The sequence below is a fragment of the Haematobia irritans genome, chromosome 4 (genome assembly GCF_050003625.1).
Source record: "Haematobia irritans isolate KBUSLIRL chromosome 4, ASM5000362v1, whole genome shotgun sequence".
Taxonomy (NCBI): Eukaryota; Metazoa; Arthropoda; class Insecta; order Diptera; family Muscidae; genus Haematobia; species Haematobia irritans.
This window is the reverse complement of record NC_134400.1, coordinates 206,724,029-206,741,810: the sequence shown is the minus strand read 5'-3', so window position 1 is coordinate 206,741,810 and position 17,782 is coordinate 206,724,029. Positions and strand designations below refer to the sequence as shown.

General features: G+C 32.4%; 1 protein-coding gene across 1 annotated transcript in view; it reads left to right on the top strand.

Moving 5' to 3' along the window:
• Rdl (Resistant to dieldrin) overlaps positions 1 to 15,116 on the top strand; it is a 162,249-nt gene extending 147,133 nt beyond the window's left edge. Inside the window, exons 8-9 of the mRNA XM_075305961.1 lie at positions 12,222 to 12,727; positions 12,863 to 15,116. Coding sequence (XP_075162076.1) covers positions 12,222 to 12,727; positions 12,863 to 13,027 — 671 coding nt within the window. The 3' untranslated portion in view covers positions 13,028 to 15,116. The remainder of the gene's footprint in view (positions 1 to 12,221; positions 12,728 to 12,862) is intronic.
• Positions 15,117 to 17,782: the final 2,666 nt, after the last annotated feature.

The window sequence follows — 17,782 nt, the reverse complement described above, 5'->3', positions numbered from 1 at the left end:
CATACACAATTTTTAAAGTAATTGTTTTAGGTGTGACTTTTAGGCACAAAAAAATAAACAAATAAATAGATTTTCGTGTTTCTGTGAAAAGTATAAATTTTTATGCCCGGTCCATGTTCAGCTTTCGAGTTGAAAATCACTCCATTTTCATGGTTACTAGTTCTAAAATAATTAAAACATAAATACATAAAAATACATACAATTTTGGTAAGAACGCATCGGGAAAATTTCAATGCGATAATTGAACATAGTACCGCCCTCTAATTGGATTTTTTTTCTTAAATTTATTTTTGAAATGAAATTAATATGTATATGTATGTATTAATAATAATATACATGTAAAACCTATGAACATTTTTTTATAAAAAATAAAAACCTACGTCTACATTACTGTTTACATAGTTACGAAGCCTAAAAAATTCCAAATGGCGTGTTATGATTTCAAATTAAAAAAAAAAAAAAAAAACACACAAAACTTAACTTTGTGCTTTGAAAACCGAGCCTCAACCCATTATAAATCTACATCTTTTGCTTTAAGGTGTTGATGCGTCCTTACAATGAGTTTGTATCTGTGGTAAAACAACAATTTTCTTTAAGTGATGGTCTAATAGCAACAACAAAAATTTACTAAGTTATCAAAAAATTATTAGAAACAGCAAAAAAAAAATCCTGCAAAACAACTAAACAAATCAAAACAAAACAAATATTCCACCTATATTTTCTTTTTCCAATCATACTGCCACCACCCATTTTTATTCGAATAAAGAAAAAACAACACAAAATTTAACACCATAATTCTTAATTTTTATTTTGTTTTCTACAAAAATAGATCTATTTCTCTCTTACTATTTTTTTCAACTAAGTAGATTTTTTGTTAGAATTTTTTTCGAAATATTTGTATGTAAATTATCAAAAAAATTAAAAAAAAAAACAATTCTATCATCTCACCATAAATCGAAAGATTTTTCAATATCCTATGCTTTTTATATGTTTGCTTTATCTATCTCTCTCAATTAAAATACGCTCTCACATACACACAAGACCACATTTTCTCTCTTTCACTCTATCACTGGCTTGTATTAGTGCTTATACTCATTGATATTGAATTAAAAGTTTCATAATACCACAAACTACACATATCAATATCCTTAATGTATTAAGTCCAAAAACGTTGATATTTAGTGCAAGACTTGCAAAATCATTAAATAATTAATCTGAAAATCTTATATACGATTTTAATAAAATTTAAATTATAAAATATACAAAAGAAATTTAAGTTGTTGTCCGGAAATAATTATATTAAATATATATGCATATAGGTTCCAGACTCCACATCGATTTAGGATCATTTTCCCTGGGAACCCTGTTCGCCCGTCCGTCCGTCTGTCCATTCATTTATAGATGGGATCAAATGGGTCCATCTTTTCATATACATAGAAAAAAATATAACCAATAGTTTGTTTAATTAAATCTTTAATTCAAAATTGCTTGAATAAAATAATTTGTTTTTATTGGATCATTTCATCTTTCGATTGATATTATTCCAAAATTGAAGCAATTAAAAATTAATTGTATTAACAAAATTTTTATTTCATCAAAATATTTTATGTTTTAATTAAAATTTCTCTAATATTAGAAAGTTTCCTTGACCATAACAGTTTTTTGGTGTACGTTATTTAATTAAACAAAAAGTGGAAACATTATACACAAATGAAGTATAAAAATTTGCTAGATTCGTAAATTTTAACACAAATGCGCCCATCGTGAACTTCACATGGCGCTAAAGATATTTTTCGATTTCCAATTTTTCCATTCTCTTCACGAAATTTTCTTAAATTAAATTTTCTTGAATTTGTCTAAAAAGATTTTTATAATATCGGCATTAGTATTACAGTTTAGTTAAAAATGTCTAAGATTAACTTACATTGTCCTTCCTGGTGGGTTCACTTATGCTTAAAGCTGTTTAAAACTAACCATTTATACACTTGATATTGACGCTTATCTTCTTTTAAATTAAAAATTCGCCAAATTGATCTGAATTGGTGAAATACTAATATAATCATATTTTTGATTAGCCCCCATATAGTAAGCGCAACTTATAACAGGTTGGCTGATAAGTCCTCGGTCTAACAAAGAAAAACACTTTTTTGTCAAAATTCGTTTTTATTATTCAACATAGTTCCCTTCAAGAGCGATACAACGATTATAATGACCTTACAATTTTTTGATACCATTTTGTTTTTTTTTTTTTTTTTTTTTGCCTCAAAATAGGCCTCAGTTTCGGCGATCACCTCTTCATTGCAGCCAAATTTTTTTCCCTGCGACATCCTTTTGAGGTCTGAGAACAAGAAAAAGTCGCTGTGGGCCAGATCTAGGGAATACGATGGGTGGGGAAGCAATCCGAAGCCCAATTCATGAATTTTTGCCATCGTTCTCAATGTGGCACGGTGCGTTGTCTTGGTGGAACAACACTTTTTTCTTCTTCATATGGGACCGTTTTGCCGCGATTTCGACCTTCAAACGCTCCAATAACGCCATATAATAGTCACTGTTGATGGGTTTTCCCTTCTCAAGATAATCGATAAAAATTATTCCATGTGCATCCCAAAAAAACAGAGGCCATTACTTTGCCAGCGGACTTTTGAGTCTTTCCACGCTTCGGAGACGGTTCACCGGTCGCTGTCCACTCAGCCGACTGTCGATTGGACTCAAGAGTGTAGTGATGGAGCGATATTTCATCCATTGTCAAATATCGATGGAAAAACTCGGGTGTATTACGATTTAACAGCTGCAAACACCGCTCAGAATCATCAACACGGTTTTTTTTTTTTTGGTCAAATGTGAGCTCGATGAAAGAAGTTCTTCAAGAAATAAAAAAATTAAGCTGCAAAAAAATGCCTGGTTTTGACCTAATTAATGGAGAGATCCTTAAGCAATTACTAATTAAAGCGGTAGCAAAACTGACCAAAATATTCAATTCTTGCATTCGCATTCAATACGTTCCAACTCTCTGGAAGGTTGCAGAAGTTGTAATGATTCCAAAGCCTGGGAAGGATTCTAGTCAAGCTAGCTCTTACAGACCTATATCTTTACTGCCATTAATTGGAAAACTATTTGAAAAAATTTTATGTAAACGACTCAACTCATATTTGGAGCGTGAAGGTTAGGTTAGGTTATGTGGCAGCCCGAGGTATCAGGCTCACTTAGACTATTCAGTCCATTGTGATACCACAGTGGTGAACTTCTCTCTTATCACTGAGTGCTGCCCGATTCCATGTTAAGCTCAATGACAAGGGACCTCCTTTTTATAGCCGAGTCCGAACGGCGTTCCACATTCCAGTGAAACCACTTAGAGAAGCTTTTGAAACCCTCAGAAATGTCACCAGCATTACTGAGGTGGGATAATCCACCGCTGAAAAACTTTTTGGTGTTCGGTCGTAGCAGGAATCGAACCCACGACCTTGTGTATGCAAGGCGGGCATGCTAACCATTGCACCACGGTGGAGCGTGAAAAAATCATTCCTAATCACAATTCGGCTTCCGAAAAGGTCACTCTACAATAGAGCAAATTCACAGAATAACTCATGCCATTGAAGAAACTTTTGAGAAAAGGGAGGTATGTTCAGCAGTCTTTTTGGACATATCACAAGCATTTGATGGAGTAGTACACTCGTCATTAATACACAAATTGAAAAACATTTTACCCAGCAACGTCTGCCTTTTGCTGGAATCGTATCTAAAAGACCGATTTTATCGCGTCAAGCAAGATTTAGAGTACTCCAACCTTTACCGTATTCAATCCGGTGTACCGCAAGGTAGCATATTGGGTCCTATGCTCTATCTCCTATATACATATGACCTTCAGCCTCAGGAAGATTGCATAATAGGCACTTTTGCTGACGACACAGTGATAATGGCAAAAAACGCGAAATATTGAAGAATCAACAACCAAACTACAAACTGCTCTAAACGATATTGATAAATGGATGGACAAATGGGGTCTAAAATTAAACAGTTCAAAATCTGTGCACGTTAACTTTGCACAGAAAAAGATACAACCTAAACCTATATATATATTAAAGATCAAGAAGTACCTCGAGCTGATTCAGCGAAATATCTTGGTATGACACTTGATGAAAAGCTGAAATGGAACGAGCACATAAAGAGTAAGAAAAAGGCATTGGAAATAAAATACCGTGAGTTAAAATGGTTAATTGGGAGAAAATCTAATTTGTCAATTGCAAATAAACTAATGGTGTACAAACAAGTATTGAAGCCTATGTGGACATACGGTCTACAACTATGGGGTTGTGCTAAAAATCAAGACATATATATGATTCAAAAATTTCAAAACAGAGTGTTGAGAGAAATAGTGGACGCTCCGTGGTATATAAGGAACAACGATCTGCATAGGGATCTGAATATAAAAACAGTGAGAGAAGAAATCTATCATCAAGCAGAAGCGCATGAAATGAGACTGTTAAGTCACAAAAATGAAGAGATACAACATATATTACAACATATATCTAACCGAAGACTTCAGAGATATAAACCACTTGATTTGAAATTTCGATTCAATCAACACGGCACAATATGATACTTTAACTCTGTAAATTTTCATATCAATATTAAAAAACTACTAGTTAGTCCCTTTGTAAATAGACTAGTTGTAGTATTATAACTTAGTATTATAACTTAAACAATCTATTTTTAATGTGTAAGAATAAAAAAAAAATGTGAGCTCGCGCGGCACCCATTTTGCACAGAGCTTCCGCATATCCAAATATTGATGAATGATATGACCAACACGTTCCTTTGATATCTTTAAGGCCTTTGCTATCTCGATCAACTTCATTTTATGGTCATTCAAAATCATTTTGTGGATTTTTTTGATGTTTTCGTCGGTAACCACCGCTTTCGGGCGTTCACCGTCCTCCGTGCTCATTTCACCACGCTTGAATTTTGCATACCAATCAATTATTGTTGATTTCCCTGGGACAGAGTCCGGAAACTCATTAATTATCAAGCCAAGTTTTTGCTTCCACCATATTTTTCCCTTCAGAAAACAATATTTTATCAAAACACGAAATTCCTTTTTTTGCATTTTTTTCACAATAACAAAAGTTGCTTCACAAAAGACGCTCTATCCCACAAACTAATTGACTTACAGACGTCAAATTTTGACACGAATCATTTGAAGGTTGGTACTATATAAAAATAATATGCATTTAATACTAGCGACGCCATCTATGTGTCAGACCGGGGACTTATCAGCCAACCTGTTATGCAATGTCACTAAATTTGAAAGTGATTGTTTTAGATATGGTTTATATTGACCCACATAAAGCAATCCGTCAATTTTATTTCTTGAGCCCACATTTGCAATTTTAAGTAATTTAGAAACCCATATAAAGAACATTTTTATACGCGACAATATAGCTCCCACATAGGACGACCTACGGGTCTGAGTCTGAAACTCATTAAGTTTAGTATTTAGCATTTATTTAATTTTCAAAATGGACTTAATATATTAAGGAAATAAATAAACATACATTTATCTATCCGTAATGTGTAGTGCCCATAGTTTACTATTTCAGTTGTGTTGTTATATTATATTTTTTTTTTATTTTTTGAAATGTTGATTATCTTTAAGAGGAGAACATAATATTAAATGGCCTGCAATGATCCTATGGTATTATGTATTTATTGAAAAACGTTTTTCTTTTTGGGAATCCCTTTTAGGTAGCTCCATGAATTACGTCTGGCCTTTATGTGTCTGTCCTCACCGGTTTTCTGAACCCCATTGAAAATAACATATTTGAGTTTGGCTTATATTATGTCCCTAAAGTCACCCCTTTAATATTGCATATTCCATACATTTTAAAGTACCTTGCAATATTAATCTGCAACCCTTTGCAAACAACCTAAGCTTACCCAATGGTCGTAAAAATTTAGAATTGTATTTTCTCTAGTATTTAATATTTTAGTATTCTCAACAACCCATGATTGGTGAGGGAAAAATTCTCAAATACAATCAAACCCTTTTTAGGTCCTCCAAAAAAAGAAAAACAAAATGCAAAATGTTTGTCTATTAGAGTAATCTCGTATGTATTCATCGTTTTGCATGTGTTTTACATAAACAATGATTTTGTATGGAATAACGATGCCAGAAAGTGCAGAATACATTATATATTTGGAGTATTAGTTTTGGGACCAAATCAAGTAACCATTACTTACTTAATGAAAGAAGTTATATTTACATAAAAGCTTACCAATTCTAAAACAAAACGTAAGAAAAATTAAAAAAGAGTTAACTGCAAATTAAAATTAATTTTTTATTGTAATTTACATGTACACTCAAAAAAAAGGGAACTCTCTATTTCACTAAAGCCAATTTAACTTTATTTTAGTTCATGGAATTATTATATATGGAGAAAGTTTCCTTTACTCTAATAATTTTTTGCGTACGCTAGTTAAATGAACTAAAAAACGGGAAAAAAATTGTACACAAATGAAGTAAAAAGTTTTACTAAATTCGTACTTCTCACAAAATAGTTCATTATACCCTAAACCACATAGTGGTCAGGGTATAATAAAGGGTGGTTAAAATTTCAAGGGCCGATGTTGATTTTGAATAAAACACAAACTATTTAGGAAATTATTGTAATATTATTTTATTATGATATATTGGTATTACTCAATTATGTATGTAACAAAATATCGGCCAAATGGGCGCCGCAACCTCAGTGGCACACCTTCATCCGATGGTCCAAATTTTCAATGACGCTGAGGCATAATGGAGGTTCTATGCTGTTAATGTGCCGAATTATCTCATCCTTTAGCTCTTGAATTGTTTCTGGCTTATCGACGTACACCTTTTCTTTCAAATAACCCCAAAGAGAAAAGTCCAACGGTGTCAAATCACATTATCTTGACGGCCAATTGACATCGCCATTACTTGAGATAACACGGCCATTGAATTTGTTGCGCAAAAGAGCCATTGTTACGTTAGCTGTTTGGCAAGTGGCACCGTCCTGCTGAAACCACATATCGTCCACATCCATATCTTCCAATTCGGGTCATAAAAAGTTCGTTATCATCTCACGATAGCGAACACAATTCACAGTAACTGCCTGATCGGCCTCATTTTGGAAAAAAAATACGGTCCGATGATGCCGCCAGCCCATAAACCGCACCAAACAGTCACTCTTTGCGGGTACATTGGTTTTTCGACAATCACTCTTGGCTTCTTATTCGCCCAAATGCGGCAATTCTGTTTATTGACGAATCCACTGAGGTGAAAATGTGCCTCATCACTGAAGATGAAGGTGCACGATATGCATTTTGATTTGAACGCCCATTTTCATAATAAGTCTGGATAACTTTAACACGTTGTTGGATTGTGTATCTCTCCATGGTTCAAATTGAGTAAGTCTGAAATAGAGAAATGTCAAATAAAATTCGGAAAAAAATTGGCGTTTAGGTGTGGTTCACATTCAACATCGGCCTTTAAGTTTGATCTGCCCAAAAATGTGCCTACCAGAAATATTGATTTTAGACCCCATAAAAATATACCGATCGACTCAGAATCACCTCCTGAGTCGATCTAGCGCTTGGTCTCCGTCCGTCCGTCTGTCCATGTATTTGTTGTTCAGAGGATTCCGGTCGCAATTATTAACCGATTTTAATGACATTTGGTACAAGGAGTCTTTTGGGCACAAGGACGAACGCTATTGAATTTGGAAGAAATCGGATCAAATTTAGATATAGCTCCCATATATATGTATCGCCCGATTTCGACAAATGGGGTTACGTTGCGCTTTTTTACAAACGGATCGTCGCCAAATTTGGCAAAAAATAATCTTTTTCATAGCCCTTCAAGTCTACAAAATTTCATCCAAATCGGTTCAGATTTAGATATAGCTCTCATATATATGTATCGCCCGATTTTCCCAAAGTTGGCCACAAAACCCTTATTTATTAACCGATCTTACTCAAAGTTGGCGAAATATAATCTTCTATGGCACCAACTATATGTGCAAAAATCATCGAAACCGGTTCCGAATTAACTATAGCTCCCATATATATGTACCTTATTTATCAACCGATCTTACTCAAAGTTGGCTAAATGGAATCTTCTATAGCACTAACTATATGTGCCAAAAATCATGGAAATCGGTTCAGATTTAGCTATAGCTCCCATATTAATGTACCGCCCGAATTTTCTAAATTTGGCTATAAACCGATTTTTATCAACCGATAGTACTCAAAGTTAGCCAAATGTAATCTTCTATAGCACTAGCTGTATGTGCAAAATTTCATCGAAATCGGTTCACATTGAGATATAGCTCCCATATATATGTATAGCCCACTTTTCCCAAATTTGGCCATAGAAACCTTATTTATTAACCGATCGTACTCAAAGTTGGCTAGATCCAGTCCTCTATTGTACTAACGGTATATCCAAAATTTCATCGAAATCGGTTGAGATATAGATATAGCTCCCATATATGTATCGCCCGATTTTGAAAATTTTGCCCCTAATAACCTTATGGTTCACCATAGAGGCCTCATTTCTTTATTGATCTTACTCAAATTTTGCACAAGGTAACCTTTTGTGTTATTAATCAAACCAACCAAACCAAATTGAAAGAAGCAATTTCAATTGAATATTTAATTGGATCAATTAATATAACGATTGAATCAGTAAAAGTTGTTATTTCCGTGAAGATGTTAATTTCATAATAAACAGGAAGATATATCATTAATACTGGGCAACAAAATCAGCCAAATGACTACAACGCTTACACGACCATAAAATATTGTATTACCAAGTCGCAAAGTGGTTGCTATATTTCATTGATGACGTAGCCCCAAAGAAATAAATCGCAAGGTGATTTCTCTTGGAGAAATAACACATCACGGAATTTTTTTTTTAAGAAAGAGTAATTGTTACGATTTTTGTGTAGTGCCGTTCTGTTGAAAGCAAAGACTGTTCATATCATTGAAAGCTCAATCCACTCTCCGAAACTATTGATCAAACCTCGAAAAAGTAAGGTCCAATGAGACTGATACACGTCGAGGATGGAAAAGATTCTCAAAGCTAACTCAAAGATTTTGGAGCCACAGGTACCACAATTTAGCTTGATGAGATCTCATCAGTCTATATGTTTTTATACCCTGCGCCACACTGTGGAACAGGGTATTATAAGTTAGTGCATATGTTTGCAACACCCAGAAGGAGACGAGATAGACACATGGTGTCTTTGGCAAAAATGCTCAGGGTGGGCTCCTGAGTCGTCTGTCCGTGAACACATTTTTGTAATCAAAGTCTAGGTCGCAGTTGGCTCAGAATAGAACCCTTTTGATTTTGGAAGAAATCGGTTCAGATTTAGATATAGCTCGCATATATATATATATATATATATATATATATATATATATATATATATATATATATATATATATATATATATATATATATATATATATATATATATATATATATATATATATATATATATATATATATATATATATATATATATATATATATATATATATATATATATATATATATATATATATATATATATATATATATATATATATATATATATATATATATATATATATATATATATATATATATATATATATATATATATATATATATATATATATATATATATATATATATATATACATATATATATATATATATATATATAGTTCGCCCGATATGGACTTATATGGCCCCACAAGCCAGATTTTTATCCTAATTTGCTTAAAATTTTGCGCAAGAAGCATAATTAGTACTATAGTCAAGTGTGCCACATTTTATTGAAATCGGTTCAGATTTAGATATAGCTCCCATATATATCTTTCGCCCGATATGGACTAATACGGTCCCAGAAGCCAGAGTTTTACCCCAATTTGGTTGAAATTTTGCACTAGGAGTACAATTAGTAGTGCAGTCAAGTGTGCCATTGAGATCGGTTTATTGAGATCGGTTCAGATTTAGATATGGCTCCCATATATATCGTTCGCCCGATTTACACTCATATGACCACAGTGGCCAATCTTTTACTCCGATTTAATTGAAATATTGCACAGAGAGTAGAATTAGCATTGTAGCTATGCGTGCAAATTTGGTTGAAATCGGTTCAGATTTAGACATAGCTCCCATATATAGCATTCGTTCGATTTACACTCATATGACCACAGTGGCCAATCTTTTACTCCGATTTAATTGAAATTTTGCACAGGGAGATGCGTGCCAAATTTGGTTGCTCCCATATATGGCTTTCGCCCGATTTACACTCATATGACCACAGAGGCCAATTTTTTGTTCCGATTTAGTTGAAATTTTGCACAGGGAATAGAATTAGCATTATAGCTATGCGTGCCACATTTGGTTGAAATCGGTTCAGATTCATATATATCTCCCATATATAGCTTTAGCCCGATTTACACTCATATGACCACAGTGGCCAATCTTTTACTACGATTTAATTGAAATTTTGCACAGAGAGTAGAATTAGCATTGTAGCTATGGGTGCCAAATTTTGTTGAAATCGGTTCAGATTTAGATATAGCTCCCATATATAGCTTTCGTTCGATTTACACTCATATGACCACAGAAATCAATTTTTAACTCCGATTAGTTGAAATTTTGCACAGGGAGTACAATTATCATTGCAGCTATACATGCCAAATTTGTTTGAAATCGGATCAGATTTAGATATAGCTCCCATATATATGTTTTTCTGATTTCGACAAAAATGGTCAAAATACCAACATTTTCCTTGTAAAATCGTCACTGCTTAGTCGAAAAGTTGTAAAAATGACTCTAATTTTCCTAAACTTCTAATACATATATATCGAGCGATAAATCATAAATAAACTTTTGCGAAGTTTCCTTAAAATTGCTTCAGATTTAAATGTTTCCCATATTTTTTTTACTAAAATTGTGTTCCACCCTAGTGCATTAGCCAACTTAAATTTTGAGTCTATAGATTTTGTAGAAGTCTATCAAATTCTGTCCAAATCGAGTGATATTTAAATCTATGTATTTGGGACAAACCTTTATATATAGCCCCCAACACATTTGACGGATGTGATATGGTATCGAAAATTTAGATCTACAAAATGGTGCAGGGTATAATATAGTCGGCCCGCCCGACTTTAGACTTTCCTTACTTGTTTTTTACTAACATTGTGTTCCACCCTAGTGCATTAGCCGACTTAAATTTTGAGTCTATAGATTTTGTAGAAGTCTATCAAATTCTGTCCAGATCGAGTGATATTTAACTGTATGTATTTGGGACAAACATTTATATATAGCCCCCAACACATTTGACGGATGTGATATGGTATCGAAAATTTCGATCTACAAAGTGGTGCAGGGTATAATATAGTCGGCCCCGCCCGACTTTAGACTTTCCTTACTTGTTTTTTTCTTTAAAACTTCAAAAATTAACCCAATTTTTTAGTGAATTATAATAATATCAATACGCTGAAAAGCATGTATCGTTCCATGTTTTTGTTCGTTCTCCTGACTATTCTTCTAATAAAAGTATAAGTACATTTATGATAAGATTTTAGAAATGTTTGCCGAGAAAATACATTTTAAAATCAATTTGCAAGCTATTATCATTTTAATAGACGTAGCCCTGATGGATACAGAGCCTTACTGTTATGTTCTCTACAATTGAATGTCTTTACCTGTTTTTAGTACGTTTTCTATTATTATTATTTATTGGTTTTTCAGTTATCAAAATGTCTCTTATGATCCCTCAATTCGAAGATCATTATTATTATCTTCTACATTTATCTTTTTCTTTTCACATTGAAAATCCAATAAAAAACGAAACCGAAAACGAAACCAAATCTTGAAAATTTTACCAAAATTCAAATTCGACGGCTTTAACCGCATATCCAAACAAAATCCATAACAAAACTTCTGAAAAAAACAAAACATGTAACAAATATTGGTTCAATTCGATTCGTTGTAAAATGTTTAAATATTGTCCCCTCCGAATCCTTTATAACTTTGATTAATAATAATCAAACATTCCTTACTTTCCATCTGAAAAAATGTATTTGTTTTATTTTAATAATCCTAAAAAAAAAAAAATATTATCATATCCCTCAACCAAACATCCTCCTTAATTTGACCAACTTTAAATGAAAATGAATTGAATTGACTAAACAAATAGAATATGCCACTGTGGGCTATATGGCAAAACGAATTCAAATGCGAAAACAAAGATTTATGACGATCCAAAAGATGGCTGAGCAAAAAAAGCAGCAGCAACTAGATGGGGTGCAACCGCCTCCCAATCCAAATCCGAATACGGTGGTGGATCATGGCGGACATGGGCATGGCCATGGCCATCATAGCCATGGTCATCCTCATGTACCCAAACAAACAGTGAGTAACCGCCCAATTGGCTTTCAAAATATGCAACAAAACGTTGGTGGTCGCGGTTGCTCGATAGTGGGACCCTTGTTCCAGGAGGTGAGATTCAAAGTGCACGATCCCAAGGCCCATTCTAAGGGTGGAACGCTAGAGAATACTGTGAATGGTGGACGTGGAGGGCCGCCCGTACCCGGACCCCAAGGACCCCAGGGCCCGCCCAGTGGACCGCCTGCACCGCCCGAAGGTGGTGATGCTGAGGCAGCCGTACCAGCTCACTTGCTACACCCGGGCAAGGTAAAAAAAGTAATTTTATGCCTACACTTCCTTACCCCCACAAGAATGGAAATTAAACTAATCTATTTTCTCTCTGCCTCTTGTTTTCTTTCTCATTCTTTCTCTTTGTTTAATTGTATGAATCTATTGTTTTACGAAATTTAGGATATAAACAAGCTCTTGGGTATAACACCATCGGACATTGATAAATACTCACGCATTGTATTTCCGGTGTGTTTCGTGTGCTTTAATCTCATGTACTGGATTATCTATCTGCATGTTAGCGATGTGGTGGCAGATGATTTGGTCTTATTGGGTGAAGAGAAATAAATGAAGAAAGACCTCAAACGAAACCAGAAGGAAAGAGTAGCAGGTATCAATCAAAGCACCAAAAACAGAGAGTGAAGAACCTTGGGAGATGTTATAGCTGTACTAATCTGACCACCATATTATCACTACGTTAACAATACCTAACAAACAACCAACCAACCAGCAATCATTCCAAGTAGAACAATATGCGAGAGGTTATCACTTCCTGGGCTAATCCAGGCTTAAGGAGTATGACGACGAAACACTCTCAACTCTCAACAAAACGAATCACAAGCCAACCAACAACAAATGGTTCACTACAGCAGCGGTAACAAAGAAACCCAAGAGATACACGCATTAGATGTAGTTAAATGAAATTTAATACATATTATAAAACAAAGCAAAACCAAAATAATTTTAGAAAACAAAGAACAAGAATAGTTATAATTTACTGTTAATGTAAAGAAAACAACAAAAACAAATTCCCAACAAGCAAAAAATCACCAAATGAAATATAACTACATACATATATTTAATATGTATGACAAAACCAACCAACAAAGCCCAAAAAAATCACAAATGTTAATTACCATAAACTATGATGAATAAACTACCCAGATAGGATGGTTCTCAAAGGCCTATAACCGGATATTAAGCTCACAAAAACACACATACATAAATAGTAACCGGGAAGAGGAAGAGAAACGCATAACATAGATACGCATACAAATCAAAATTATATATTGACATCTCAAGTAGCATTGTTTATGAATCCCCCCAATCCAACTTCCTAAAAAGAAAACAATAAAACACATCCCCAACCCCATAATCCCTTTATGTATAAGTAAGAAGAACAAATTAAGACTTACCATTAATCTCTAAAAATGATGTGAGAAAATCAATACGGAGAGAAAGATAACGCATGACTCTCATAGTAAATATGAATGGAATAAAGACAATGAGATGCAACATCCAGAAAGAGTATAGATGAAAATGCACAAAGCAAAAATGACAAACCAACCGATGCCTCCTTCAATAATAATCAAATAAAACCCTTCAGATATCTTTTTTTTACCTTACCTCCTCACTCCCCCGCCACCTTTGTAGAATACAATATTTGTCAGCTCCTAATTTCATCTACTTCTCTCTTTCTCTAGACCACTCCTTTTTGAATTCTAATTCAGGCTTCCCTTTTATTACAACATGATTAAGAAAATACTAAATTTAAAGAGCCTTACCAACATTTACAAAATAAAACCAAAATTTCACTTCGTCCTCACCTAAAAACAAAAAAAAAAACTTCAAAGAACTTCATATCTAGGATCAATATCACTTCCACTCCACATATTCTTGTTTTTTTTATTAGTTTCTCGTTGTTTTTGAACATAAAGAAATAATACATTGTCTTCCTTAAAAATATCTCACAAAAATATTCTGCACATCGTATTCACATATTAAGGTCCTGGGCCAATGAGCGAAGTTCCGTGTTGGAATTTACCTCTAAATGTCAATTAACTACACACTCAAAAATGTTTTATATTCGAAATAAGTGTAAAATCACAAAGTTAATCAAAGTTTCGTTTCGATTTGTTTTTGTTTTTATATAATACCTTTCATTTTATTAGTTTTACATCCAATAGTTATTTTAGAAAGTTCGAAAAACATCTGTTAGAGGATTTGAAATACTCAGTGCAAAGCAAACTGTGATTCGGTTTGCTATGATAAGTATTACCCATAGCCTTCTTTTAGGCACCAAATATATTCGCAAAACTGAGTTACCACTCAAATGAATTCCCAAGTAAGAATTAATACTTAGTGCAACGCAAACTGTAGTTCAGTTTGCTACGACAAATAATATATATGGCATACTTTTGGGCACCAAATATATTCTCGACCAATTAATTGAACTGCCACTGCATTTTAAATAGTTCGAGAAACATCGGTTAGAGACTTCGAAATACTCAGTGCAATGCCAACTGTGGTTCGTTTGCTACGACAAATACTATACATAGCATACTTTAAGGCACTAAATTTTATTTCGAATTTGTGTTGCCAATTAATAGAATCACCAAATCTCAACACATCAAAAAAAGTGAACCCACCGCGGAAGAAATTGTAGGTTTATTTTAGAAAATTTTAACAAAAATAGTTTTCTAATTGCAACATGTTACAAATAAGTTAATACTTTTTGTCACATTGAAGAAAATTTATTAAAAATAATTAATTTTTTTCTCTTGTTTAGGAAAATTTCATATGTCGAAAGAAAAAATTGGATTTAAAAATTGTTAAAATGTCTTTAGCGCTATACGAAGTTCATGACAGGTACAATTTTAGTAAAATTTACTCATTTTAGAGACTTATGAACTCAATTTAAGCAAACTTCTGCCATTTTAGGAAAATATGAACTATATTATTATTTAGTAAAATTGTGCACTATATTTGTATACAACTTTTTTTCTTATTTTTAGTTCACGTTATTAAAGTTAGCGAAAAATTATTCAAATAAGGAACATTTACTCATATTGTGCATAATTTAACTAAAATCAAATAATCTTCATGAACTAAAATAAAGTTCAGTTGGCATTAGAGCCCCTTTTTCTGGCATCATATTTCTATGCATATGTCGCGTTTACAATGCCTCCAAAATCCCATGAACATGGATATAAATATAACGAATATCTTTGAGTTTGCTTGTACAAATTGAGTACTACATTTTGGAAGCCTTTCGCATCACATTTTTTGATATTTTTTATATGGATAATTAGATCGCCTCTTAAAGGTTTATGTGGTAATATTTAATAGTGCACAGCATACTTTTAGACGCAAGATGGAAAGTGCTGCCAAATTACTAAATCAATTCAGCGGATTCCTGAACCAAACTGTAACTAACATTATGTTGATGTATATGTAATAAACAGTAAATGCTCCCTTTCTTCGCAGGATGTTTCATTAGTTAATCATAGTTGTAAAAATAATTATTTGGAAATTACATAATATTTTAAACAACACTTCTATTAACTTTTCTCAATTCTTAAATATGGTCAATTCGAACAAGTCTTTGTGATTTTATAGCTATTTCATGGCCCACAGATCTTGAGTATCTTTTCAACTTCAACTCCTTGGACATAAATTTCATAAAGCACATTAGTATATAAATACTGAACATGAAGAAGGTAATCCACAGCACAATTTTCACATATATATCAACAACAAGATAATGTCCGAGATTTATTATTCTTTATTGTTTTTAGTTCTATTATAAACTTAATCACTGATGGAATGGCGCAAAAAGGATATCACTTCGAAAAACATTAAAAATATTCTTAACATCATAGGTTATATTGTTAGATTTGTTTTCTTTTAAATTAAGCGCTTCCAAAATGAATTGCCAAATTTATATTTTAGGCATTTGAAAAAAAATAATTAAATATCGAATATTAAGTCATAGTCATATTTTTATACTAAAATTAATCCATGACGTATAGAACAGAGATGAGGACGCTTATGAATGACACCACGACTTACTATTTATTATTCTGGACTAGATATAATAATGAAACTCAAGACGAGGCATCGGTGAGGCACTTCAAATTCATTTATTTTGCACGTACAAGGAAAAAGAAGAAATTTTACATATTTTTTGCACCAGAATGATAACTTGTTGTATTATTTAAAAAACCAAAAAAAAATCAAAGAAATATAGTAAGAAATTTTCAAACCAAAAAAGAAAAAAAATCCAAAAAAAAAAACAAATAAAAATACAACAACACAGTAAGAAAAAATCTAAATTTTAAGCACTTCTAAGTTACAATTTTTTATGAATGAGAAAAAGAAACATGTTATATAAAAACAAATAGAAGAAATAAAAACGAAAATTAGGCTAAAAGTTAAGCGATGATGATGAAGAAATAAAAAACTAATTAAAAAGAATATACATTTAAGAGAAAAAAATACTGCCTAAACTAAAAAAAAAACAAATAAAACGTATTAAAAACCAAACTAAACCAAAATCTAAAAGAAATGATCGGGAAACTTTTTTAATGTAAATATGCGAAAACAAAAATAAATTATGTACAGATACCAAAAGATGAGAGAAAACCTAGAAGAAATTCGTTTAGTATTTAGGTAAACTAATATTGTACATATTATATAGAGAATTAACAAAAAATTAAAAGGCAATGTCACAAATAATAAGATTATTATTTTTACGACAATGATGAAGAAGTTATTACGAAAGTTATGTTTATTACTACTATTATTATGATTATATGATATATATTATAAATAAGTATACATTATGTGTATTTATATGTTTGTATTGTGTTTTAAGGAAAACCAAAGAACAACTAAGCAAACAAAACCAAGTGAAAGTAGGAATAAAACTTCGCAATCATACTAAACCAAATAAAGGCACAATTCAACACTATTCATTATTTATAACAATCAATAGTTTGTTGTTTTGTGCCACAAAAAATTATTAACTCTTAGTATAAATACTTTATTAAATACTATACATACAGACAAACAGACATATACATAACACCTATACACAATTACATGCCGAATACAGACACACATACACATTATATGTTTTATATATTGACCATAAACAGATTTCTTGTTATTACCATTATAAAATACCTACACATATACAAATAATTTATATTTTTAACAAATGTTAAACTATTGCACTTTGTATTACAAAAAGTGGTTCTACTAATTAGTTCGCATGAACCAACTATCTTACCAAACCTAAAGCAAATATTGGATATATAC